Genomic DNA, 26,962 nt, shown 5'->3' with positions numbered 1-26,962 from the left:
AGTAAACAAATGCCTCATCAAGACCAGAAAAACCTGGTGTAATCGCCGCAAAATGGCTGAATTTACCGAGATATTCTTAGGTGTGGGAGGACTGTTCCTTTTCACTGACGTTTTGCTTCATGTCCATGAAAAGGTGATCCCAAGATCTTCAACACTCTTTGGCTATTACCGACAACATTCTCTCATGAACTCCACAAACTGCTCTTTGTAATTAATATCATAAAATCTACATAAATCAGGGAAAACTTTCTCTTTGCAATATTTAAAATGATCTACATGAATAGGGTTCAGACACATCTAGGGATGTCTCAGTTTTGATAGCTTTTTCCTAGAAGAAATATGACCTAAAGGTTCATTTGAAAAAGTCTGGATACTACTTGAGAATTGTCTACAAAGAAATGTATTACACGCTAAAACAATTTCTTTCAATGACTCCACTACTTGCAATATCAGTGGATAAATGAAACCTGAAAATATTTATATGCCGGGATATTCTTACTATTACCTCACGACTGCTGTCATTTCTAGTATCCCAATTATCGTCAATAAAAATAACTATTACAGCTACTATCAACAGGACTCAATAAAAATTATTAGAGCTACTATCAACATGACTCAATAAAAATCATTAGAGCTACTATCAACATGACTCAATAAAAATAACTATTACAACTACTATCAACATGACGCAATAAAAACTATTAAAGCTACTATCAACATGACTCAATAAAAAAAATTACTACAGCTACCATCAACATGACTTAATAAAAATCACTATTACAGCTACTATCAACATGACTCAATACAATGTATTAAACCCACTATCAATAAAATGTATTAAACTACTATCAACACAACTTAATAAAAATAATTATTACAGCTACCATCAACATGACTTAATTAATGTCATCATGACTGCTATAGTTTCATTGATGGCCACTGTCTCTACTATGACTACTACAACAATCGTCATTATTAAAGTGGCCAGCAACCAAGCGAGTCGATGAAAAGACCCTTCAGAATTTTTTTGTTTTAAATAGAGGCTTTTTTTTTTCTTTCCTCTTCTCTTCTATCGAGCACATGAACACCCTCTGGCAAAGGAACGACCCCACCTCAAACCTCATGGTAAAGTCAAACGAGAACTTACCTGGCCGAACGGCCCTTCATCTTGGTCAGTGGCGTGCAGAGTTGCCAAAATCTGGGGAGGGGAGTTTTCGTCAACAGCCACCGACGAAGGGTGCGCCCGAAATATCGGAGCGTTGTCGTTGATGTCCTCCACCAAGAGGAGCATCGACTGCGTGATGAACTGTCCTTCCCCGAGCTTGTTGTCCGTCAAGGTTAGGACCAGAGTGTATTCATCCTTGATCTAGATAAGGGAAATAACAGATTACGGATAAACTCGATTCGTGTCCTTTCAAGTTCGCTAAAGGATGTCATATCAAAAGTATACAAAAAAGGATAACAGCTGTTTATGACAGATGCACCTTTATTCCATGCGCTTCATACAGGATGTTACCGATCCTATTTTCTTTTGTTTTAACAGAATTTTTAGATGTAACTGCTAAGGGCTGCCTTTCACCTTTCAATATACATTCAAGACCAATTCCTTTGCTCGTATCTCTCTCTCTCTCTCTCTCTCTCTCTCTCTCTCTCTCTCTCTCTCTATACTATATATATATATATATATATATATATATATATATATATATATATATATACACACACACACACACACACACACACATATAGACGATCTAGTACCTCTTTGCCCCTTTTATCCAGTACATTCTAACTCTTTCCTTTCTGATCCCGTGCGACTCCACTAGTCAGTGATCGCTCTTACCAACGTAAGAGATTCTTTTTTTATATACTATCATACATCCAGCTCAGTTCTGTCTCTTCCGATTCGCTCTACATGCCCAAGCCACCAACAACGTGAGCCTGTTTTCTTTATTTTTCATATTCCAATAATCTTACTCCATATATATTTTAACCGTTCTTATCTGTCTTAGAAACTGTAATCATTTCATAGATTACATGATTCCCATTCTACAAAGTCCACAACGCTTCCTTTATCCTTTGCCGTAATATGTGTCTCCATACCATATTATTCCACTCTCCTGTCATTTGACTTCTTGTTCCGGTGTCCTGACTTCAAGACGACAATCATAAAAGCTTTTGCAAAGTTTTACATCAATTTCTCTTTTAAAAAGACTATAACAACGGGACAACACGTCATCTTTAAGCAACAGCCACTCTGTGCCATGCACGTACCAAGGATGACAGTTGGACTAACATCTTCAATTGTCTCCCAACATTAAAAGGCCAAAGACGCTCTCATTGCACCATCAGTATGCTTTCCTGAACGTGTAAAGTTATACATACGCATAAGTGCACGAACTTGGAACAAGAAAACAAAAGGCAAATGACAAAACTATCGTTCATCTTCTTTAACGGACTTTTTAAATGACATGATGAAGCTACAAAACTATCATCATTCAACTCTTCTTGTCAATATGATTTCTGTTTCTCATCTGTTTACTCACAGTTCATGAATTCTGAAATGGGCTCCAAATACGATGTGATTTGTACTTTAAAGAGACAGACAATAATTACTACTGCAAATAAGATCTGTTGACAGTCTCAGATAAGTTAATATATCTGCTGACAATGTACTTGTTAAGCAGGTCAGACACTTACATGAAGATTTATGTATTATGAGTAAACAGGTTTCCTTTTGTGGAAACGCCATATTAACTTACAACATGTGAAATGTCTTCAGTAACAGACACGAATCTTAACTAACACAGAATCGTAAAGGTTCTTCCAAACTGAAAACAGAAGAAGAAGAAGAAGAAGAAGAAGAAGAAGAAGGAAGAAGAAAGAAGGAGAGGAAGGAGAGATGGAGAAGAATAAGAAGAAGAAAGAAAAGAAGAAGAAAGGAAGAGGAGGAGAGGAGAGAAGAAGAAGAAGAAGAAGAAAAAAGAGAAGAAGAAGCACGAGTTAACTCCCCACAATACCGAGGAAATACCTTTCCTAAATTATAGTAAGGCTAATACTTCGAATTACCTCTCTATCCAGAGGCTCCTGGAGGTACACGTTGGCCTCAGTGGCTCCATTCGGCTCTATTCTCAGGAGGTTCCTTCCTTCCACGCCTTGGACCCCAAATGTCAGCGCATCGCCATCGAGATCGCTGCCCCTCAGTGTAGTGATTTTTGTACCTGTAATAAAGTCAGAAAAAAAAATTCGTCAGATACTTTTTCAAAGTTACATCATAAAAATGATAAATGGATGGTTCCACCGGACACTTTCTCATTTCACGGTCTCAAGCGCTGAATGGCCGAAAGTGCCCTCAGTGCTTGGTTCGACAGCCTACATTTTATAAATCAGTCAGTTACCGCTCATGGGGTACACGCAAGTTATGTCACCAACATGCTCCTCCTCCTCCTCCTCCTCCTCCTCCTCCTCCATCCTCCTCCTCCTCCTCACTTACCCAACACCTTTCACCCTCTATTTCACGAGACTTCGTTCAATCCTCGGCCTTAATATCTCCCACCCAGTTTGAATAGTAATCAAGCAGTATTTCCAAATGATAATCTTTCCGCTAATTTCAAATGACCTAATACACCAGAGCTCAAGCGAAAGGGGCGTATAAGAACTTTTCTCTTCTTACTCATTTTTTTTCCATCAACATTAAAACAGTGAATTCAAAATGTGCACTCAAAAACTAATTTTTGGCTTCGTGTGACCATAACTTAGTGACAAGTAGATTAAATATATGATTATTTCAGCTTTAACTCTGAGCAACGGATATATATAATATCTCCAGACAACTAGAGTTTACATTTCTCATGGAATATCAAACATATATAAGAAAATAAAAAACAAAAATATTGAAACTGTAAGGTTCAGTGAATTTAACTCATCTTACACAGCAGGCTAGGAGAAAACTTCCTAGAAATACATATGAATGTTGTTGTACAAGCATCAGCGGCTAAATTACTTTTTATAATGACTCATAAGCGAACAGTGCTTAAAAATCTTTGCCTTTTGACTCTCAAGTAGGGACTGGAAGATGCCCTTAAGGGTTACTTCACCGCCATTAACACAACTCGAAAATACTGCAGACGGTAAAAGAAACACCGCTCATATATCTTCATGGCAAAAGCGAACTACACAGGGAATTCAAATCCCGTTTTCTTGCGCAGGTCAAGAAGAAAAAGAGAAGAAGAGGAAGAGAGAAGGGCAGGGATTATGCTCGAAGAAGGAACTGACATGCCTCTTGAAGCAACGAAGGGACCGACATGCCTCTTGAAGCAACGAAGGGACTGACATGCCTCTTGAAGCAACGATGGGACTGACATGACTCTTGAAGCAACGAAGGAACTGACATGCCTCTTGAAGCAACAAAGGGACTGACATGCCTCTTGAAGCAACGATGGGACTGACATGCCTCTTGAAGCAACGAAGCGACTGACATGCCTCTTGAAGCAACGAAGCGACTGACATGCCTCTTGAAGCAACGAAGCGACTGACATGCCTCTTGAAGCAACGAAGCGACTGACATGCCTCTTGAAGCAACGAAGCGACTGACATGCCTCTTGAAGCAACGAAGGGACTGACATGCCTCTTGAAGCAACGAAGCGATTGACTGGCTTTGGATCTGTAAAGGCAAGATAATCTTGATGTTTCGCACAGGACGACAGAACTGATATGCTGTAGTACATTAGCCTTCGGTGAAGGTAGAGAACTAGTTTTAGGAGAACATTACGACGAAGTCTCCTGGGTAAATAATCTTTCATTCCTGAAATTAGAGCAAGATCCAAAGATGGTCACGGTATGAAAGACTCAATAGTATGCTGAAATAGCACACTATATTCAGGCTGAAAAAATGTACTTTAATTACACTTCCGTATGGTAATCGCGTTTATAATCGGAAAAAAAAATCGAAAGAAATCATTTAAAAAACTATTGGCTATCCGTTCCCACCTATCAATAAGCATGGTGAAACATCAGTACTTCGCAAATGTTAAATAACCTATGATCACCAACACTGCCCTTTCCGGCCTGTATACTTTACAAGTGTGAGGTTCTGTGTCATACACACCGGCTGAGGTTTATTCCCCTCCACCGGGGGAGCTTAGACTCACACCCGACGCACATCCAGGTGCAGGTGTCCTTCCCGGTGACATAATGTCCAAATTGCCCTCGTATCAGGTGGTAAAGAGTTTATTGCACACTTGAGCAACACACGGTATTCCGGACCACAAACCACGACAATAACTGGCCACATTTCGCGGACGAGTCAAAGTTTTACGAGTAACCAGAAGCGACTGAGGAATGAACAAATCTCTGTAACCATCAATAAAAAGACGCGAAGAAAAAAAGACAAATTACACCTGCATAGTGAGGACAAGAATTTTGAATTCGTATTATTTATGTATATGATTTATGTAAATCGCACAAGTTCATGTCTCTAAGAGGTGCAAATTTACATTATAATTTCTCAAATACACACACATTATATATATATATATATATATATATATATATATATATATATATATATATATATATATATATATATATAATATATATGTTCAATTCCTCTTGTTCGTAGGCGAATTCGAAAAAAAGGAATTCGTCCATCAACTAGTAAGAACACGAGTTCCTTGAGGATGCAATAATTATATAATAATAATTAATTATATATATATATATATAAATTAATATATATATATATATAGATATATTATATATATATATATTATTAATATAAATATATATATATATATATATATATATATATATATCTATATATATATATATATATATAATATCATATATGCACAAACACCGCTTTGTGCTTTAATTTCTACGGCATCAGAACACCTCTACGCTCCATAATACTTTTATTTTAGATTAAACTAGCAGTAGCTAGGAAAAAGGCACATTTTAAAGTATATATCATTTTCCCAGACACTGCATATGATTGTATTCCTCCCTTCGACATACCTGTGTGAGTGTGTTAGCGTGAGAGATAAGATGACACAAAAAGCTAATGCTCACTGTATTCAAACAACCGCGCAGTGTGGAGTACGAAAAATAACGGTGGAAAATCGACTGACTACTGGCCGCTCTCAGGATGCGCTCGGGGCATGATATACCCTCCAGGGTATCCGATCGAGAACAGTTATCCGAGGGGTGTAATTTCCTCCCGATCACAATCCCCATAAGGAATGCAATTTCCTCCAGAAGAAATAGCCTTGAAGAATCCCAACCCACGATCCAACGCACACACAAGAGCGCAAACAAATAAACAAGGTGACAAACAAATAAGACAGCTCATAGAACTCCCTTTGTTGCCGATTTGTCACGCTCATCGCTGAGTTTCCTTTGATCGAGACATACATGGTGTGCTGTGCAACATCTCAACGAATTCACGACTGTTTCAATCCCTGTCAACTGTCTGAACAAGATATTTTACTTCACAGTTTTTTTCTCGGTAAAATCGAAAGCATTTCAAGCGGCGAAAAGGAGAGAAAAAAAGAACCTTGAGAGATAAGTACATTCATCGGATACCCATTGACTGGACTGTCCATTACGTACACGTGTGGACAGATGGCGCCATACCCAATGGCAGGCAACGCCTTTTTCCTTACCAACGAACCACGCGAATGCAAAAAAAACCGGCATCATCATCATCACCGCATACATAATCATTTGATCTGATCCCCCGGGGCAGCGAAACACTTCCTCGATCTTCTTCTGGTCATGAAGTTCTCCTCCTCGGGGTATACCAACGGTAGCAGGGACCTGTGACCCTTCCTGGCTGGGGATCATTTCGGAGAGAAGGGAGCGGCAGTATGAGAATCATCGTATATATATATAGTTTCTGGGGTCTCCCCGTTCGTCGCCCTCTCGACATTTCGCTCGATCGGTTGAATGACCATATCAATTGTGGAAGGGCTGCGACATTATTAATGTCACCACAACCTATTGTCACTTCAGCTGCTACTATTACTTTGATATTGCTACTTGACGAGTGGTATTATATATAAAATATTGCATTAGAAATCATAATCGCTTCCTTTAGAGCCTGAACAGCAGGTATGCATTATTATCTTTACCTTCAAAGTATTATTATTCGATAATAATTTCATTATGCGCTTGAAAGGGAGCGCTCAACAAGAAAACAATATACGTGAATATGGTCCACCAAAAAATGGCGACCATATTCACGTATATTAATTTCTTGTTTAACGGTCCCTTTCCAGTGAATAATAATATTATTAACGAAAATAATATTACTTTAGAGATAATAAAGATAATAATGTATACCTGATGTTCAGGCTCACAATTTTCAAAGCAATATTATTATTCCCGTTAACTATATTATCATTAATTTGAAAGGGAGCGCTATACAAGAAATCAATATACGTGAATATGGTCACCCAAATAATCGGTTGTTGAGACTAGAAATAAAAACATCAATATAAGTAAATAAGATCAACCAAAAAATAACATGATGAGGGGTAAAGGACATAAAAATGTAACTAACCTTACTGGACAAAACAGACCCTTTCCCAAGCACATTCACTCGCAGAAAGATAAATGTAAATTCCCTTTTACTTCTAATCCAATATGAAACCAATTCGACATGATTACCTTTCTGAGCATTTTTGGTTTTATCTATTTTCAACCTTTTGGTGCAGCACATCTGATCATTTAAATACTTTTAGTTTCAGGTTTTATTTCAAAATTTTCGTTTATTTGCCCACATCGTCTTTGTTACGTCTTGATGTAGAATTATCTGAATGACATCATTTTCAATTACATCATTTTCGAACACCAACTGCATAAATGTATGCCGCAATTTTAATCATTTTACCATTCTCGAGATCGTTGCCAAGTTTCGGGGAAAACACACCAATGATCTTCGTTCGTTAATACATGAAAAAATTAGAAAATATTTAATATATTCAACAGTCACTGGTCATCAAACAAAGGAAAACAATAAAAGAAAAGATATGTCTGAAGTCTAACTATACTACCTGATTCGCTCATTCATAGCCTTGATCGTAACGTACAATTCATTTTTTGCTATTTTCTCTCTCTCTCTCTCTCTCTCTCTCTCTCTCTCTCTCTCTCTCTCTCTCTCTCTCTCTCTCTCATTAAACATCACAAAATAACGAAAATCACGAAAGCTTATAAGAAAAAGTGCAATCTTGCCTTTTGTCCATCATTCATTAACATTATGAAAATTTCTTTTCAAAAATATAAATCGATGTGGAAGTAAATTACATTATATTAGTGGTACTTTACCGAATCATTTGAAAAACAGATTTTCACATAAAAACTGCAACGTACATATTCGTTCGCGAACGTGCAGACAAAGAAATACACAAGAACACACGCTCAAGCATACATACATACATACATACATACATACATACATACATACATACATACACATGTACGTATTACGCGTATTCAGTTATATGAATGCCTACTTACAAACAAGAATAAAATCTCGTTCTCGCAGGCACCAAATCTAGACCATGTGTCGAAAATAAACTTTTTCCTTTTATCTTTTTGTTGGGGTCCTCCTGAGGAGAAAAAAAATTTAGCTGGCGAAGCAAATCAAACATAAAAGCAATACTCCCGTAATGGATGAGGCCATTAATAAAGCTTTAATAACCGAGACGAATCAATGACATGACGAAGCCTTAACTATAAGATTATCGTGTGAAAGCAGCTTTAGACATTTGAACCATCTGACCTCTCCAATATCACGTTTGGAGTTTCCTGAACACCATCAATGCTGGCACAAGGAGAGGATCACTTCAGTTTTCTTCAGCTGTAGCAGAAGAACTGGATGCGAAATGAAATAGAAAAATTTAGAAGCCATGTCTTTGAGGAAGTGAATCTATGGTAACACTGCGTCCCGGGCTTTAGATAGTTACGCTAATTGTAAGTTTTAGGTAAATACAAGGATATCTGGGTGTACATTTGCAACTGAAAAGTGTTTTAATAATTTACTGTATGCGAATTACACCGTTAATATTCGAAATAGGATATTATTATAATCGTTGAACGTAAGCTGAATGTAACTATCTAAAGCCCGGGACGCAGTGTTACCATTCAAAAACACCACAGGCGGATGGACAGATGGAAAAAAAACAGAGTATAGGTTACGAGGTCCTAATTCAGGTAAGTTAACTGATGAGAAGAGGGATGGAGATATTAGGGAGAGTTAAACCATTAGCATAAAATTGAATACGAAAAGATGTAAACTTGAGGAAGTTACCGGCTAAGTGGAAGGAAAGAGTTGGTAAGAGAATTAAACTAAGAAGAATGATTCTGGAGCTAGGCGAAGAGAGCAGATGCTGTACCATCAAGAAAAATAAGTATGAAACGGTTCCATACATGATGAAAAATTTACTTGCAGGGAGACGGAGTTAATTTATAATAATGAAGCAAGGAAAATAGTGCCTAAAATTCCCGTAAGTCCCACGGAGGTGACAAAGTCATAATTTCTTTGGCAAATCTTACCTCAAAACAGAAGTTTAAGCAGTAGGATGAAAGTTGAGATCTAGAAAACTCACACACACACACACACACACACATACATACATATATATACGAAATTAAAAATCTCCTGCTTTATAATTCTACCGCAATATTAGTGAGATAACTGCAGGAATTGCAATAGCTTTAAAGTTTCGAATGCTAGGAATATCGATTTTGTATGGTGTCACTCGTAAATCCTGAAGATTTATCGTATGACATCGGAAACAACATGAAGTATACCAATACCTCTACCGGTCGGAAGCGAAAGCCTAATAAAAAAATAAATTAGCATGGTTTTCGTAACGATCATCTAAAATTAACCAATAAGAGTCTGTAAACACTGGGAAATACGAGGTCAAAGCACCACAATGGCAGGGGCCTCTCTATCATTCTATTCTATCATTTTTGCCCCTCGCAGGTTTCTCTTTCCGGAACCATGAATCACATCAAGTAATGTCTTCCGTTAGTCTTAGTTCGCTCTCTGCACTTTCAAGAGGTGTTAGAGTGTCTCAATATTATGACCTTCCCAGATTGCTCTTCCATCTCTTCGGCATCCGCGAAAAAGATATCGAACAGAAAAGAATAAAGAATTGACGGCAAAGGCCAAGCTGACAAGGAAACTGGCAGCAAGAAGGTTCGCAAGGTGTAATAACAGGAGGAAAACCTCGCAGTTGCACTACGAAGTCATTGTTAGAGAGGGTGGAAAGCCAGGTGGAAGAATACGAACGGATGTACAGTAAAAGGAATGAAAGAGGCTGCAGCTAGGGGCCGAAGGAACGCTGCAAAGACCCTTAAGCAATGCCTATAGTGCACTACGCGAGGCGCACTGATGCACGACCTCCTACGGAAGAGAAACAGTTGGGGAAAAAGATGAGGAAATGGCTGTTCGCACTCCCCAATATCAACTTGTCTCGCTCAGCCCTCTCACAAGCTCTGTCACTATTAAGGAAATGATGAACAAGTACGAAACGAAACTCAAAGAGCGCTGGCTTCGTAACAGATTCTATAAAACTGTCGAATAAATCTCCTCTGAACAGCCGAACACAAGAGACGGAGTCCATTCCTCCTCTCAAGAGCTCACATCTCCAACAACCAGGACCCAACCTTTCCTTGATTGGCTCCGCCTCCTTACCAAACTCATATCTTCTCTTCCGTACGCGCCCGCGCGCACACATGCACATAAACACGCCGCGTGTCTCTCTCTCTCTCTCTCTCTCCTCTCTCTCTCTCACACATTCACATCTTTCCTTATCACAGAACCCCGACCATGGAGTTAGGTCACTAGGTCACGAAAGCCAAGTAATGTTATGCCATATGAACGACCCGATATTTTTGTCAATTCGTGTCGTGGAAAATATTATAATCATATATTTGTCGGGAATCAACATCTATATAGATGACTGTCATCAAAACTTCAGTCATATTAAATCAAGGTCGATCTTATCAAAAATAATTTAATTTCTCCTGACATCTTACAGTTAACATAAGAAGAAAATTAGACTCTTCATTTCACTGTATAATGTGAAATGCACTTTATTTATGCTTATTTATCCTGCTACACCCAACACATTAGATTTTAACAGAAAGCCTTGATGAAAGTATACTTTTACTGACTTTCTATTGCACTAACCTCATTTATCTTACCCCGCCCCCTACTCCCCCACCAAAAAAAAAAAATCTATAAAAGAGGTCAGTAACACCTCCAACATGTTATAGAATGTCTCGAAAAATACTATTTTCCATAATGTTTAAGTAATGCACGAGACATAACATGGTTTATTTCATTAAGTCTCTATTTCTCTGGACGAGGTCATGACCCACGAGAATAATTGTACATTAGCGTGATGTCATCTGGCCTCTTTTCAGACGAATTCACTTTTACATTTTATTCTACTCTTTCTTCTTTAAATCTCTTTCAAGAAATTCGTGAGAGATAAAACTTTTTTATAGTCATTAATTGTTACGGAAATATTCGGTTCTTATATAATACAAAGAGAAATGAATAAATGTACTCGTTCATTCTTACAATATTCTCGTATGATAAAATATATCTTTCGACAATTGAGCTTATACAGGCTTATAATTTCACGTGGAAAGCACATTATTATTCAATCACCCATCCAGTTCCATGGAAATTACTAAAGAGTACCCGCACGTCATGAATATTTCGTTTTACAATTTGAACGAGAAAATTACCATTCAACGTTCATTCAGATAAACCAATTTTTCCTTTTAAGGCGGTTTAATGATCGTAATAGTGAAACTTATTATCGTCAAACAACTTGTAATATGGAATATCTGTACATACAATTTTTTTTCTCTAAGACAAAAGTTCAAATTTACTTCGATACCAAGAATGTTCAAAACTTGTACTCTGCTGCAAATACGTTTTCGTTATATTAAATAAAATAAAGACTTTTAAGCGTCCATTCGTTTGACAAATGACAATAATTAATACTGGGGTAAAACTAATTCAGTCATCATGAACCTCATAGTGAGGGTAAGTTTTAGTGAACGATTATGATCTTGAACTTAACCAGTGCCCTTGGGCCAAGGGCATAATAAGGTGTCTTTAAGGACACTTGAATAACGTGGCAACTGTGATCGTATTTCCTGGAATGATTGTAGTTATTAAATGTGTGTATAATATCATATATATATATTTATATATATATATATCTATATATATATAATATAATATATATATATAATATTATATATATAGTATGTATGTATGTATGTATGTATGTATGTAGGAATATGTGAATCGTGCCAATCTGTGCCGGACGACGCTCATACGACATTCGCATTCATAAACTGGGATGTAAAATGTACAGTTGATTCCCGGACGAAAATGACGAAAACGTTAAGATGACTCCTGAGACGGATCAAGATGACGCTGAAGCATACTCTCTCATTTTCCACATGACACGAGGCTTCAGTAACTAACGACACTCGTGATCGTTCCGGTTTGGTTTCTGTCTTACGGATGTTTTGACAGGAAGCGTTCTTGAGCGGGTCTTTTGTTAATACGAAATGTTCAATGTTCACTTCTTGGGTGGCGATAACATTCTTCTTATAAGATGGTATTTGTAACTTTTCCTAAGTGAAGGGCAATTATCTACTCTGGCGTGTATGTATATTCACAGACACCTAATATATATATATATATATATATATATATATATATATACATATACATTACATTACATATATAATATATATTATATTATATATATATATAATCATATATATATATACAATGCGTGTGTGTACAACAAGCATACACATAAACTAATACCACACATATAAATATATATATATATAATATATATAATATATATATATATATATATATCATACGCGCGCGCGCTTATCATAAGCTCATGTACTACTGTATTCAGCGCTACACTTGGGTCCAAAATAGTACTAATAATGAGTAATAATAATTATTAATGCATTTAAATGGATAATTTACTCAAGAGCACTAAACTCTTTTGTAGGTTTTTTGTTCTTTTAACCAGACAAATTTTCTGGCAAGATATTCATTGAAGATACTCAGCGTACTGCTGGCGCACAATTACTTCAATCATTTTCGACGGCAATAACAAGTTAGATACTGGTCAACAGCAGCATAAGAATTCCCAGCATCGTTCATCCCATTTATTCTTGAAAGCGTTATTTGCCTCAGGCCTTTTCAACGCTATTATTCATGGTCGAATTTATGATCTTACGGTACAACTTCCAACAACTTTTCCGCTGATTCAATGTCCGCCATGCAAGAGGAGTCATGAAATAATATTATATATATATATATATATATATATATATATAAATATATATCTATAATATATAATATATATATATATATATATTTATGGTGGGGAGGCTTTATTTAATTTTTTTTAAAGATCCCCCTACTGAGTTTTGTTAAACTCTTGGGAGTTCTGATAAAACAGGGAGCATATTGACGACATGGAGTACATGCCTTAGAATTCTCAAGCGTACTAATGAATTTCTACTTTCGAGGATCGTATATACAGGTAAAAATAAAGGGTTAATACAGGAAGGAAAATATTCGTCATACACGCACGCTAAGTGGAAAAATTGACCCTGTCATGAGGAAGGAGACATTTATAAAGAAACCCCGAATTTAAAACGAAGCAAATGCTTAAGAGAGAGGAGAGAGCAGAGGAGCGAGGAGAGAGAGGTAGAGGAGAGAGAGAGAGAGAGAGAGAGGAGAGAGAGAGAGAGCAAATCAGGTGGTATCGACGACTGACAATAATCCATATAAATAACGAATGTTCAGCAATCCTGTAAACCAGACAAATAGGTAACCACAGTGAAACGATTAGATAAATCCTTACTACATTAAAAAAACATCATCACCTGTGAGAAATGTTTGTAAGGATTACTTTACAACACTGAACACTCGATAAATATAACGCTTCCATTTACAACTAACGTGTTCACAATCGAAGCAATCTTTGCAAGTAGCGTACGTAAAACTTAATTACCTCCTTCACCATTACTTGCAGGTATGTATGTATATATATATATATATATATATATATATATATATATATATATATATATATATATATATATATATGCAAACATGAGTGATCGCGCATGCGCGTCTGCGCTAGTTTTACCGCGCCCGCGCATGCGTGTCTTAACAGTAAAGCACAAGCTGATGTTTTTTTCCCTCTGCAATCTCACAGTTTTCATAGAAACTCTGCTTCATATCCGTGTGTGTGTGTGTTGTGAGCGCGCGTGCGATAACATCAGTCGATTAAGGAACGAAGAGGTGATTTCGGCGAAGCAATATTAAATTGATACTTTCTATTTCCCCAGTTTTAATTAAGCGTGTAATGCATATGCAATTATTCGGGGCGATTAAAGTTCCTGGCCATTTCACGGGATATTAAACAAGCTGACCTCAGCCGGTTACCGTCTCGCTCTGGGCGAATATGAATAAATTCAAAAGCATCCTCGGACCCTGACTTCCTCCTCCATAACGTTTTCGAAAAATCAGAGCATGGTCATACAAAAACCAGCCATGCATAAATAAGTTCAAGTGAAAATTTGCATAGCCTCTTGTCTCAGGCTAACACTCCCTCCCCCTATAACCCCAACCCCCCCCCCCCAACGCATTCCGGGTTTTTGTAGGAAGTTACGCGAGGTTGCACTAACATGGTGCAACACCAATCCTTCAACATAATGATAATATATATAATCTATATGGTATTACGTGCACATTAATTATCTTACTGGTCCAACACCAATTCTCAACATAATAATAATAATAATAATAATAATAATAATAATAATAATAATAATAATATATGGTATCACTTGAACATTAATTAATATCTGACTAAGTGTCAACGGTTAGGGACGCTGATACTTTGTGTCCGAGGACAGAGAAACCTACAGAAAAGGGCTGTGGACAGACCCTTTACAGGAATTTGGCAATAAATAAATAAATAAATAAATAAACCAAATAATAATAAATAAATAAAGCACAAAAAAGGGCTTCGAACTTCTTCTTCAGACCAAAGTCAAAAATTCTCTAGTGCTCCGGAGATCTAATCATATTTGATGCTCTGCATATCCGGTGGCATGAACCTCGAAGCGCCTCTGTTGTTGCAAATTAACCTCTTCATAGGATGGCAAAGGAAAAACTAATGTCCTTGATCTTGACTTTTAGAAGCCCATGGCTAAGGTGCTGTTGTGGTTTGGATGTTTAAGGAAGGGAGGATGAGTTTTTTGTTATTTCATAAAAACACACACCGAAAGGCCAGACGGACAAAGAGATGGAATAGCTCAAAGGTCCAGAGAATACAGCTGTTTTGTACACTAATATAAAACTCCTGATACGACGAAGGACCTGGTGCTCTTTTGAATTTGCTTCTAACATAATTATATTATAATTATAATACAAGGAAAAGACTGAAGCAGCATAAACCTTCTACCATTTTATCCCTATTTCAATTTGTTATTAAGAACGCTAGAAACGTTTTTGCAGAGACAGATTAAAACATTAATTATCGAAAAATCAGTGATTCACTATTCCAAACCTTCCACAGAAAACAGTTTCTCGAGGACGTCTCAAAATCAATGTTGACCTGAAAAGAACCGATTAAATCTATTGACGTCACCACTGAAATTATCCACAAGCACAATTAGAAATGACTACATTGTCATAACTAAATAATGAATACGAGAACGATGCAAGGTCACTGGTTCTCTAATAAAGATAGATCCTGCTCATCTCAGGCTGAGAGTCATAAAGCAATTTTAATAAAGCTCTTTCGTCTCCCTTGTGTTTGACATAGTAGTTAGAATAATAAACGTGATAACCTAATTCGTAAGGAGTTTGCACTTGTGCATAACCTTAATGAATGTGGGTTGCTTGCAGAGAGTAAAGGGAGAGGGGAGGAGAGATGAAGGAAGAAGAGAGACGAGGGAGGAGAGAGAGAAGAGAGAGAGGAGAGGAGAGAGAGAGAGAGAGAGAGAGAGATTAGATATATATACAGTAGACGATGTAAGGATTTCTGATCTACTGACAGTGAATAAGTGAGACTATCGCACAAAGTAACTCAGTTTATATTAAGTATATATCAGAAAAAAGGGCCTTTCATTTACTTCAACACATCGTAACGAAATGAGTCTGTCAAGAATAGAGTAACAATTCCTTTGTGAAAAGCTTGATAGAATGAATCACATTAAGTCAAAGGGACTGGGGAGCACAGTATCATTAAGAATATTCTTTTAAGGATCATAGGAACAGTTGTTATAGATATTATTCTGTACAGAAAGAATTCACATCATAATTGTGATTATGGAGTCAGGAATATCGTCTCTGTATGATAACAGAATGGGCTGGAGTAAAAAAAAAAAAAGAAAGAAAATAAAATAGGGGAACACCATTTTTTATTATGAACATAACAACAATTTGGACACGACCCACCAGAATGGGTTTGAATGTCATAATGAAAAGTGAAGCTCAACCTGTGGAATATATATATATATATATATATATATATATATATATATATATATATATAAATATAGTTTTGTAAACGGTTGTCAAAGCTTCCTGCTTGAGACAACCACAGTGACCTATAACCCAGACGGCCTACATGACTTGTAATCTATGTCATCTGTGTGTATGTTCGTATGTTCGAGCTACTGTCAGCTCACTTTATGATTTGTAAACCAGATTGTATGTCAGACTTAAATCAGCCAGCATCATTGGAAGACCTGTCCAATTTTATCTGATCTTCACCATGTAGACTTAGCAGAATACAGATATTTTTGTAGTCTGTGTTTCAACATTAAAACCTCACATCAGAAAGAAGATACTGAATGAACTTAGAAATTATCATCGAAATCCAAGACACTCCAATGAGGATGGAGAGTTATAACAAACCGACCTTAGCGTAAATTATCGCAGGTCTAAATAACCTCACAGTGCGCCTCGTTCAACGAAGGTTAGCACAACATATATATATGAGAAGGAGATAGGATTTCAGCCTGTGTATGAATATCTAAATAGAATTGGTTGAAGTACGAAAACTGGAAGTGGATTGTAAAATTTAGGCCGAAGAACAACCGGCGGGCCCCATGAGGTCATTCAAAGATACAAGAGAAATTAAGAGTAAAAAAGTTTTTATCAAAAGGCGTAACAGGAGGAAGATCTCGTAGTTGCACAACGAAACAATCGTTAGAAGAGGGTGGAAAGAATGATGGAAGAAAATATGAATAGAGGTATAATGAAGACAATGAGAGACGCAGCAGCAAGGGGCCGAAGGGACGCTGCGAAGGGCCTTAAGTAATGCCTACAGTGCATCGCGTGAGGTATACTGGTGGCACTCACCCGCAGCGGGTAGTACGTGGTAGGGGGAACTGACCAGGAAGGGAGACATTTCGTCCATCCATCCAACTCGTGAAGTAACCGTATACGAGATTAAATCCAGCCTTGTTGCAGTCATCACCGACGATGAGATGATTGCAGCGCAAGTCCTACGCAATGTGACATTCTCGGGCCACTTTCCCTTTTCCCACTCTAACAAGATTTGCAGGATGACTTGAATTCTCTCGCTCTGCCGCTGACGCTGCTTCCGAGACTTGAATTCTCTCGCTCTGCCGCTGACGCTGCTTCCGAGACTTCGATCTCTTGAGGCTCTTACTCCGTTTTTTTTCTTCTTCTTCTTCTTCTTTTTTTTTCTTTTCTTCTATTCCTTATTCTATCGATAACTGTCTTTCGTTTTGTGAGTTTCCGTTTTTTTTCCTCTTCTTTTTTTTGCCTAGTGTTTTTTTCTCCCTTTTTCTATTCCTTATTCTATCGATAACTGTCTTTCGTTGTGTGAAAGTTTCCTTTTTTCTTTTTATTTTTTATTGTCTAGTGTTTTTTTCTCTCTTTTTCTATTCCTTATTCTATCGATAACTGTCTTTCGTTTTGTGAAAGTTTTTTGTTTACATAAATAACACGCACATTGCTCTACTTTTTTAATAATCGATAGTTTTCTTTATCAGCTAGGTAAGTCATACTTTACATTGCTATAAAATCATGAAATCAGTGTCGCGTAAAACGGCAAAATAAAATATTTTCTATTGACATTTCTCAACTGGCAAATTAGCGCTAATCTATGGCGGTCAACCCACAAAACCACTTCGTATTCTTCAGTGCGGCACAACGTTACACAACGCATTATAAGGTAGAATTATAAAACAATTCTACCCATGAAACATCGAAGGTGGGAAATGTCTGGAGTGAAAGGTGCACGACTGTGAGAAAAGTCATCGTGTTTGGAATATGACGTTCGATTCTTCCCTAAAGAATGAAGGGGCTTTGGTCAACGCTCTGCAGACACTGTGCTGGAGAACTCAAGGGATAAGTATTGACGTTCCACTCAAGTGACATAAGAAATACTAATTTGGTTTACCACCGACTTAGCTGGACTGAAGGGGAAAGTGTTACATGAAAGCAAACAAGGCTTGAAGTAATACATTAAATTCTGTGAAATAGTGGGTGGCAGATGTGTTTTCACTGCTTGTTGCGTTACAAATCTGCCTAGAAAACATGGCTGAGGCTTTTGCGGTCACTAAATAGTCTTCTTTATTTATTATTTCTATTTACTATATCCCTCCTGTTTAATGATAAATCCTTAAGTAACATAAATAGAAATCGTATACGGTCATATCAGGTCATAATCCATAACTACTAGATGTTGAATAATCAACAATCATGCTGTAAAAAGGATGCGTAACAGTCAGATAATCTATGACTCGGAGAGTATGAGAGAGAACGATGGCAATGGGGATCATGAGACTGAAGAGTAACAGTAACTGGAAAGTAACAGAAGAAGAATGATTACAAAAGATGAAAAAAAAAATGGTATTTAAGACAGAAGACAGCCGTGACTTGTGTCAGCATTCACCAGATACCAGTCACTAAATGGCGATGGGCAAGTAGAAAAAGGCATCTAAACATGAATTGTATGAAGCGTAGACATAGTTGTAAAATTACAAATACCGAACAATGACAGAAGCCTCTGTACTTGATACTCCAGTGCTATAAAAACAAAAGGGTCATGTCAAAACTTTTATGACACAAGTCAAGGATGCAAGTTCAAGCGGAACAATACAACTTCATTGAATTCCAATTGTAACATATCACAGGAATTAAGATCTCTGGATTATTCATCGCCCCTGAAGTAAGCCATGCAGCCCATTACCCCAAGGAAGCCTAATAAGTAATCCATTGTTATTTATATAGCTCATACCTTAATGCCAGACAAATGGAATGAATGACGCTGGTGCAGATTTTAAAACGGCTTATTTCAATGTCATTACCACGAGCCTCCGGGCTGACTGCTTCACAGACCAAATCGATTTCCATTTAGCTTTAAACGTTCATGAGGTGTAGGCTTCTTTAGATATATATATGTTACGCAAAATGTGGATAATTGCCAAATGTGTACATTTTGCAATTAATTTTGCCTATTGTGTACAATTTGCAGGCACCAAGCGCTGCAAATTGTACACAATAGGCAAAATTAATTGCAAAATGTACACATTTGGCAATTATCCACATTTTGCGTAACATATATAACAGGTCACATCAACACAGACATTCGCGAATGGACGTTAAAGAGCAAAGGTAGAAAACTCTAACAGCAATGACGTCTGTTACAACCTGTTCAGTATATCTTACAATCCAAATGTATCTGAATATGAATTGTAATTGCCGTGGGAATGCTATTAAAACATTCAAGAGAAATTGGTAATGATCTGAAGTCATGAGGCATGTCCACCTATACCCATTTTCTCCTTAGGGGCCGGGTGGGGGGCGCTCCAGAAACGTGTGTGAGACTTCCGATTCTTCGCCGCAGCCATTTCGAGCCGAGGCTGCTAGCCCTATGCCCTTTTCTACTTTAGAGATAAGGCATGACCTTTGTTGTAAATTCCAGAGTGGATTTAAGCAAAAACTACACATTTATCACCTGATAACCATGCACCTCAATCAAACTGCCCGCAAGCACCCACAATTAATCTGCCATTAGTAAGGCCAAGATATCACATTGGTCAAATACTCGTCCGACGTATAACCATATTTATTAGCCATCTCTCAGAGCGCTTTTGCTTGTATTCTTTTCGTCTTCTTCTTCTTCTGCCCCTCGACACTGGCCAAACATTCTCTCGGCAAAAGAGAACACGTGCATTTCGCCGCCAATAACATTCAGCCTCTCAAGATGACGACTCTGCTTTCCATTCGTTCTCCCATCCCGCGAATAGTTCCCAGTTTTTACCCGACTATCTATTGACACAATAACAGAATTCTGCAATCGGCTCGCTGAGACAAGTCGAAAGAGACTCTCTCCCCAGATTGACTGCATGAAAAATGATAAAGATGCAGCTTTGGGGAAAAAAAAAGAAGGGAAAGTAAGAGAGTGGAGGAGGCAGCGGACACAGATGACCAACCCTCTACTATTACAACAATGGTTTCAAAAGAGCCTTTCCACAATTAGCCCCACATCTTCAAAGGTGGCCGCTATCATAATTACAAGTTTCGCATGCCATCTCAAGTGCTCCAATGTTAAAAGCAAGAGAGAGAGAGAGAGAGAGAGAGAGAGAGAGAGAGAGAGAGAGAGAGAGAGAGAGATTCGACCACACTGGAAAGGTCACAGTATCGAGTGGCAACAACGGTTTAAACGTTCTGTCGAATGTTATGTTTCATCAACTTTCTCTCTATAGGAGGGAATATGTTTTGCCAATTTTATTCCTTCACGTCACCTCAAGCTAAATATGTTATTTTCCACTGCAAAAAATTAAAAGCACAAATAAGAACACCGAAGTATGAAATACTTCGCACACGTGAAAAAGGTGAGGTAAGTCTTTTAGTATTTGTAATCACCTATACACAACATTTATAATGCAGAAAGTGGTTTCAAATATGAAACGCAAACGCCTACAGTACTCCGGATTTTCGTGAGATCTCTACGTCGATTGAATTATCGACTTAAGGTCTATAGACCTCGCTCAAATAATCTAACTTTCTTTTCCATCTGCGTCAAAGATAATTCTAATAGCCAAGATACATAGTTATTTTTCTCATATATGTTGCAAGACACTAACAATGTAAGTTATTCTCTTTGCTTGATATTCTTCCCTGGGATGCTATTTCATCAAAATTAGGCTGATGTTGCATAATCACAACTACCGTTCTCCGCTTTTTGTTTGAGCGCAAAAGTCCCCAAAAGGTTGCTAAGTGACTCGAAATGGCAAAACTTCTATACACTGATTACAAAACCAATTATGCAGGTAAATAAGATATTTCAAACAAATAATGAAATATAACGACAAGAAACGGTTTCCATTGCGTTTCGTCCTTGGAAAACAAATTCATTCTTCTGTATATTACACAAAAGATTTTTTAATCCCCTCTCAAATCCCTAAAACAGGGGAGGTTTAACAAAAATGTTCAAAAAGCCTACATTGAACTACACACTTAATGTCAGAGTCAAAGATATTAAAGTTAGAACGGCGAGTGTACGTTTGTATTTTGACGATATTGTTCCATAAGCTGATGATACTCTTTTATATTCTATTTTTTAATTAAGCTAGGATTGCGATTATTAGCTCGGTAATGCATGTATAAGTATAAATCTCAGTATATATTTTTTATCTCTACGTAAATACAACGGATACATACACGCACTAACCTGGTCAGCACTTGATGAAACGAAAGCGTTTTGAAAGATGAGGAATTCTAGTGCTCAGAGAAAACAGAAGAACAGGCAGAATTCCAAAGTTTCCTAAGTTAATCAGCTGATTTCAACGACGATAAAAAATAGAAAAACATGGAGTCATTGTGTTAAGGAAGAGGAGGAGGAGGAGGAGGAGGAGGAGGAGGAGGATGGCGGTTAGGAGGGGGATGTTGTCAGCTGGCTAATTTAGTTTATTTGGCCTGCTTCACTAAACCTAATATAATAATTGGAGAACCTAATAAGGCTGGTATTTCCCGCTCAAGCATGACTTCACGAAAGAGAGAGAGAGAGAGAGAGATGTCTTTTCAGAGGACTTTCTCTACTCCACTCATAATTTTTATTGACACATATGACCTAATAATATGAATACACAAAGGCATTAAGGCTAAAAACTCGAAAGCTGTTAAGGAATATGTGATTATTCCCGTTAATGTCTCCATTATTATGATTTTTTCCTAAGACTCCTTACAATCAATAAGAGTGGGGGGAGTAAATATTATTTTAATTCAGGTTCCACGATTTGTTTTTATCCAGGTGTTTTGTAACTGTTGTCATTAATGTTCACTTACGTAAAACGGTAGATTGCTCTCTGAAAATAACAATGAATGATTTATAGTGCTTAAGGAATTTGCTAATATCGTTCTTATCCTCTTGAAGGTGCAGAATTAACTTTGTTGATTACACTTTTACAGTGGTTAAATAATATGCTAATATCGTTCTTATACGCTTGAAAAAATATGTAAAGAGTGCAGAATCGCCTTTTTTTATTACAAGCGACTATTTTGCAATCTCTGAGTGCACTTCCTAGGTGAAACTTTATTATGATAATATACAGGTCGATTCTCTTCAGTCTTCTCTATCACGTTGTCTGCAGACAAAGATAAAATTTTGACAGCAAACATCACTTCACTCATAAAATATGAGAAAGTAATTCAAATGAGACCAAGACTGAATTTTGACAGCAAACTTCACTTCACTCATAAAATGTGCGAAAGTAATTAAAATCAAAATCAGTTAAATGATTACAAAATGTTCAACAAATAAATGTAAATCTATAGAATCTTCTGTGATCATATCCACACGGCAAGACAATTGGTGATCTCGTGTGTTGTGTTCTCTTAACTACGTCTAGTCATCTTCTCTTCATAACTCCAAGGGACCTATCTCGATTCTTTTAGGCTCGTTCATAATGCAGTGCTGCTCATCCAAACCACATAGGTCTTTCCTTATTTTCTCAGCAATCTAATATCTACTTTTCTCTTTTCTCAGTTTACATTTGCCTACATAATTCTTTGTAAAAGGCACAGGGCTTCACCCTTATAAAGTTTCAAAAGTAACCTCTTGGTTACCTTTGGTCCAGTATAGTCATATTCCATGCTTTTATCTGCCTTTCTCACAGCAATTTTCACGCTTTCCCTTTTTACTTGCGGCATTAACTTCTTCCAAAATATTTCCATTGTATCTATTTTCGTAACATCCCATCAGAATTTATAACGATTTAATAAACTGGAAGCTAAAGCATCTGTGTTTCTGGATTACAAGATGTAACATCTCATGGAAAGAAACAAAATAACATCCTCAAAATCAATCCTTTTATTCTACCTTTTACCTTAGATTTACCCTTTACCCTAACCCTTTCTGTCTACAATTTATGTTACTGCCACTTCATTATATAACAAAACTAGGACGATATTAATTACTTTATTACAACTTGTTTGATAGACAATTGCTCTGCATATGCAATCACTGTTATAAGACTGTGGTTTTTTTTTAAAGTTGGCACCATACTTTAAAACTCATACGAATAAAACATAAACACACGAAACCATCAAATCCCTAACAAGACCGTCCACTGAAAAATAATAATCTTGTATAGTGGCAAATTTTTGTTGCAGAAAGAGGTATGGGGATTGGCTTCATTTATAATCTTCAAATTACTTTTGTGTTGCATTTAATTTTTCTCTTGAATTTTCCCTCCACATTTTAATGTTTGTGGCAAGTACTAATGGTTAAAATTATGAACGTGTTAAAAAAAAGATACAGAGTAATTATACAAAAGTTCACAGAAATCAAATTGAAAACGAAAACATGTCCTTATAAATTCATGTAAACAAGTTAACAGTTACAAACTACGACAGACCCTATATTTATTATATAATTTATATATTAATATATATTATATATATTATATATATATATATATTATATATATATAAAAGATATATGCCACAAAGGAAAAATAAACGAAGGAGGTCTGCAAGATCTTTCAATGTTAAAAAGTCCTTTACTGAGCAGAGACTCAGTAAAGGACTTTTAACGTCGAAAGATATTGAAGACCTCCTTCGTTTATTTTTCCTTCGTGGCATATATCATTTATTTATGGATTTATCACGGTTCCTAACGTTTCAAGTGATTCGTTTTATACATACATACATTTACATACTTTATATATATGACATATATATATCATATATATATATATTAATATATATTTATATATATATATATATATATATATGTAATATACATATATAATACATATATATAGATAAATAGATAGACAGATAGATAGGATATAATGCAACAACGAATAATACTATGTAATAAGCAAAAAATATTGTACATTTCAACGGGAAAAAATTATAGCTAAAATCGAAATTATCTTGCGAATCGTAAATAAACATATGTACACGCGCGCGCGCACGCACATACACACAACATATACAATATATGCATACATCTTTGTGTATGCGTGTTTATATACTAACCAACACTGACAACGACAACAGCAAAAATCACTAATAATATCAACAATGACGGTGAAAATGTTCCGAAAAAAGTCAAAGTGGATAAATGTCTATAATTTCATTGCTTCAAGAAATAATCAAACTTAGAATCGAATTTCCCAGATCCCATTAGAAGCACAAAATTGTTTTGTCTTGAGAAGTCCTGTTCTTCCAAGAAAGACCTTCCAAAGGAATTACCGATTTTAGAAGTAATCCCACCATCGCCCACCAGAATTGCACCGCAAAACCAATAATTTGTACAAATCTCTCATGAGCACGATATATTGACAATTACTGGACGATGGACCTTTGCAATTTGTGTCATGGTCTTTTTTCGGTTATGGGGTACTAATGACTAATGATGGGAGTAAATCCGCAAATGGTATAATTAACAAAAAAACGCTGAACTGATACCTGGAATCTGTAGCTACATAAGAGCGGAAATATAGAAAGGCATCAGTTAATGAAAGAAAGACCTATACAACAAAGTAACGAGAATGATTTATACGACATAACTGCCCCAAGGGAGAATAATCAAATGGGTATACGTGTTTATATGCGAAACCTTGTTAGTGCTCAGGAGCATTTTTCGCATGAATGTTTGTTAAGCGCATACCATCTCCTCCGGACACAAACACAACCATGATACAAAGCCACGAGACCTATATCAAACTAAGTACCAATAAAGAAGGCCCAACATGGGTGCGAGAGAATGGTTTACACACTAAACGATGCGAACGGCAAATATACAACTACTATGGGTACTTACCTACTGGTGTGGCATCTCCCTCAGTGAGTCTAATGACGATCTCCGTTTGGCCGTCGAGAACGAACCTCGGCGGAGTGTTGGCACTTGCAGGAGGTATTGTCAGGCCTATGAGAGCCACTGACATCAGCGTCAGAGCCCAGAGATTTTTATGGAGAGACCATGACCTGACATGACCTCTGGAGGTTGTTGTTATTGTTGAGGAGTTACGCGAGGGCGCGCCGAACCACGGCGGCTCTGGCATTGGCAGGAGTACATTTTGAACAGTAGCAGCGGCACATTCCGTGCACGACTCGTGGGCGATTTGAGTATAAAGCGTCGTTTTGATAAGAAGCTCACTAGACGCGGATAAACATTCGACAGAACTAACACTCGCCTCACACGTTTCACTGGGGGAACGATCCGTCCGATCACTGTAATCCAGAATAGTCATTATCCCGGACTTGAGAGCATGTTCACTGTCAGCTCCCCCGCAGTTTCTCGGCGATGGAGGAGGAGGGACGGTAAACACCGGCACGACCTCTTCGCCTCCAGAGGTGACTGAATAGGAGGAGGAGGAGGAAGAGCAGCAGCAGGCGCTCCACGATGGACGTCGCACGCGGCAGCGGGAACTAGCGCGTGGAGATCTGCGTCTCTGCACGTGCATGGCCGAGTCTTTGGCATTCCAGTCCCGGAGCAAAAGGGTTTCTAACGATTTTCTTTCTCGCGCAAAAGAAAACGTTCAGTGCTAGGGGTCGCTGATACAATCCGCTCTAGTCTCATTCATCGTCTCATTCATCGCCTCATCGAGTGGGAAGCGATCACGCTAACGATATATTTTCGTCCTCCTCTTCTTCTTCTTCTTCTTCCTACTCCTCCCCCTCCTTTCATCCCTGTCATTCGACAGCACTACACCAGCATCACACTTTCTCCTCGGGTCTTCTGCATCAAGCTCAATCTAAAGGAAGCGAACCATCTACTCGGCGAATACGCATCCAGAGAAACTTTCTCGATCGCCGACGGACGGAAACAGCCACTGAGAGAGTAGCGGTTGATCCTCGCCGCCAGAGATAAGCTCTCAATTTACCGTTATTGTTTCCGCCTGCTTCTAATGCCGCGGATCAAAGCGTACCATTCAAAGAAGTCTAGTAGCGCACTTCGGGTCGTCAGCGCACTGATAGAAGGAGCGTCTGATAAGACTTGCAAGGCTCCGGAAAGACGGCTGACGGCGGAGCTGACTTTTCGTGATCTCGGTGATTTTCCAAGCTCCGCTGGAGTCCTACTCAATCTGAAAGTAGAAAGTTTGTCATTAGTCATATTAGAAGAAAACAATTCTACATAAACATATGGATGTTTTCGTCGATGATGCATGAATATCTCTCTCTCTCTCTCTCTCTCTCTCTCTCTCTCTCTCTCTCTCTCTCTCTCTTCATAGAACTGACATCTAAAAGTTTGAAGTTTACTGTAAACACCAGATTACAACTTCCAATGAAGTTTTTTTTTAATCATCCATAGCTTTTGTTTTATATTTCTTCAACACCCGATTAGCAATTCGATTATGAACAGATGCATCTTTAACA

General features: G+C 37.4%; 1 protein-coding gene across 4 annotated transcripts in view; it reads right to left on the bottom strand.

The window, feature by feature from the left end:
* Positions 1-26,656, bottom strand: part of LOC135217135 (cadherin-23-like) — a 127,967-nt gene extending 101,311 nt beyond the window's left edge. For all 4 annotated transcript variants that reach the window (XM_064252842.1, XM_064252843.1, XM_064252845.1 and 1 more), the window contains exons 1-3: positions 25,407-26,656; positions 3,070-3,221; positions 1,148-1,366 (exon numbers count right to left, since the gene is read on the bottom strand). In XM_064252842.1, the coding sequence (XP_064108912.1) occupies positions 1,148-1,366; positions 3,070-3,221; positions 25,407-26,049 (1,014 nt within the window). In that variant the 5' untranslated portion in view covers positions 26,050-26,656. The remainder of the gene's footprint in view (positions 1-1,147; positions 1,367-3,069; positions 3,222-25,406) is intronic.
* Between the last annotated feature and the right edge of the window lie 306 nt (positions 26,657-26,962).

Source organism: Macrobrachium nipponense, chromosome 7 (genome assembly GCF_015104395.2).
Source record: "Macrobrachium nipponense isolate FS-2020 chromosome 7, ASM1510439v2, whole genome shotgun sequence".
Taxonomy (NCBI): Eukaryota; Metazoa; Arthropoda; class Malacostraca; order Decapoda; family Palaemonidae; genus Macrobrachium; species Macrobrachium nipponense.
The sequence above is the reverse complement of the archived record's forward strand: the minus strand, read 5'-3'. Positions and strand labels throughout refer to the sequence as shown.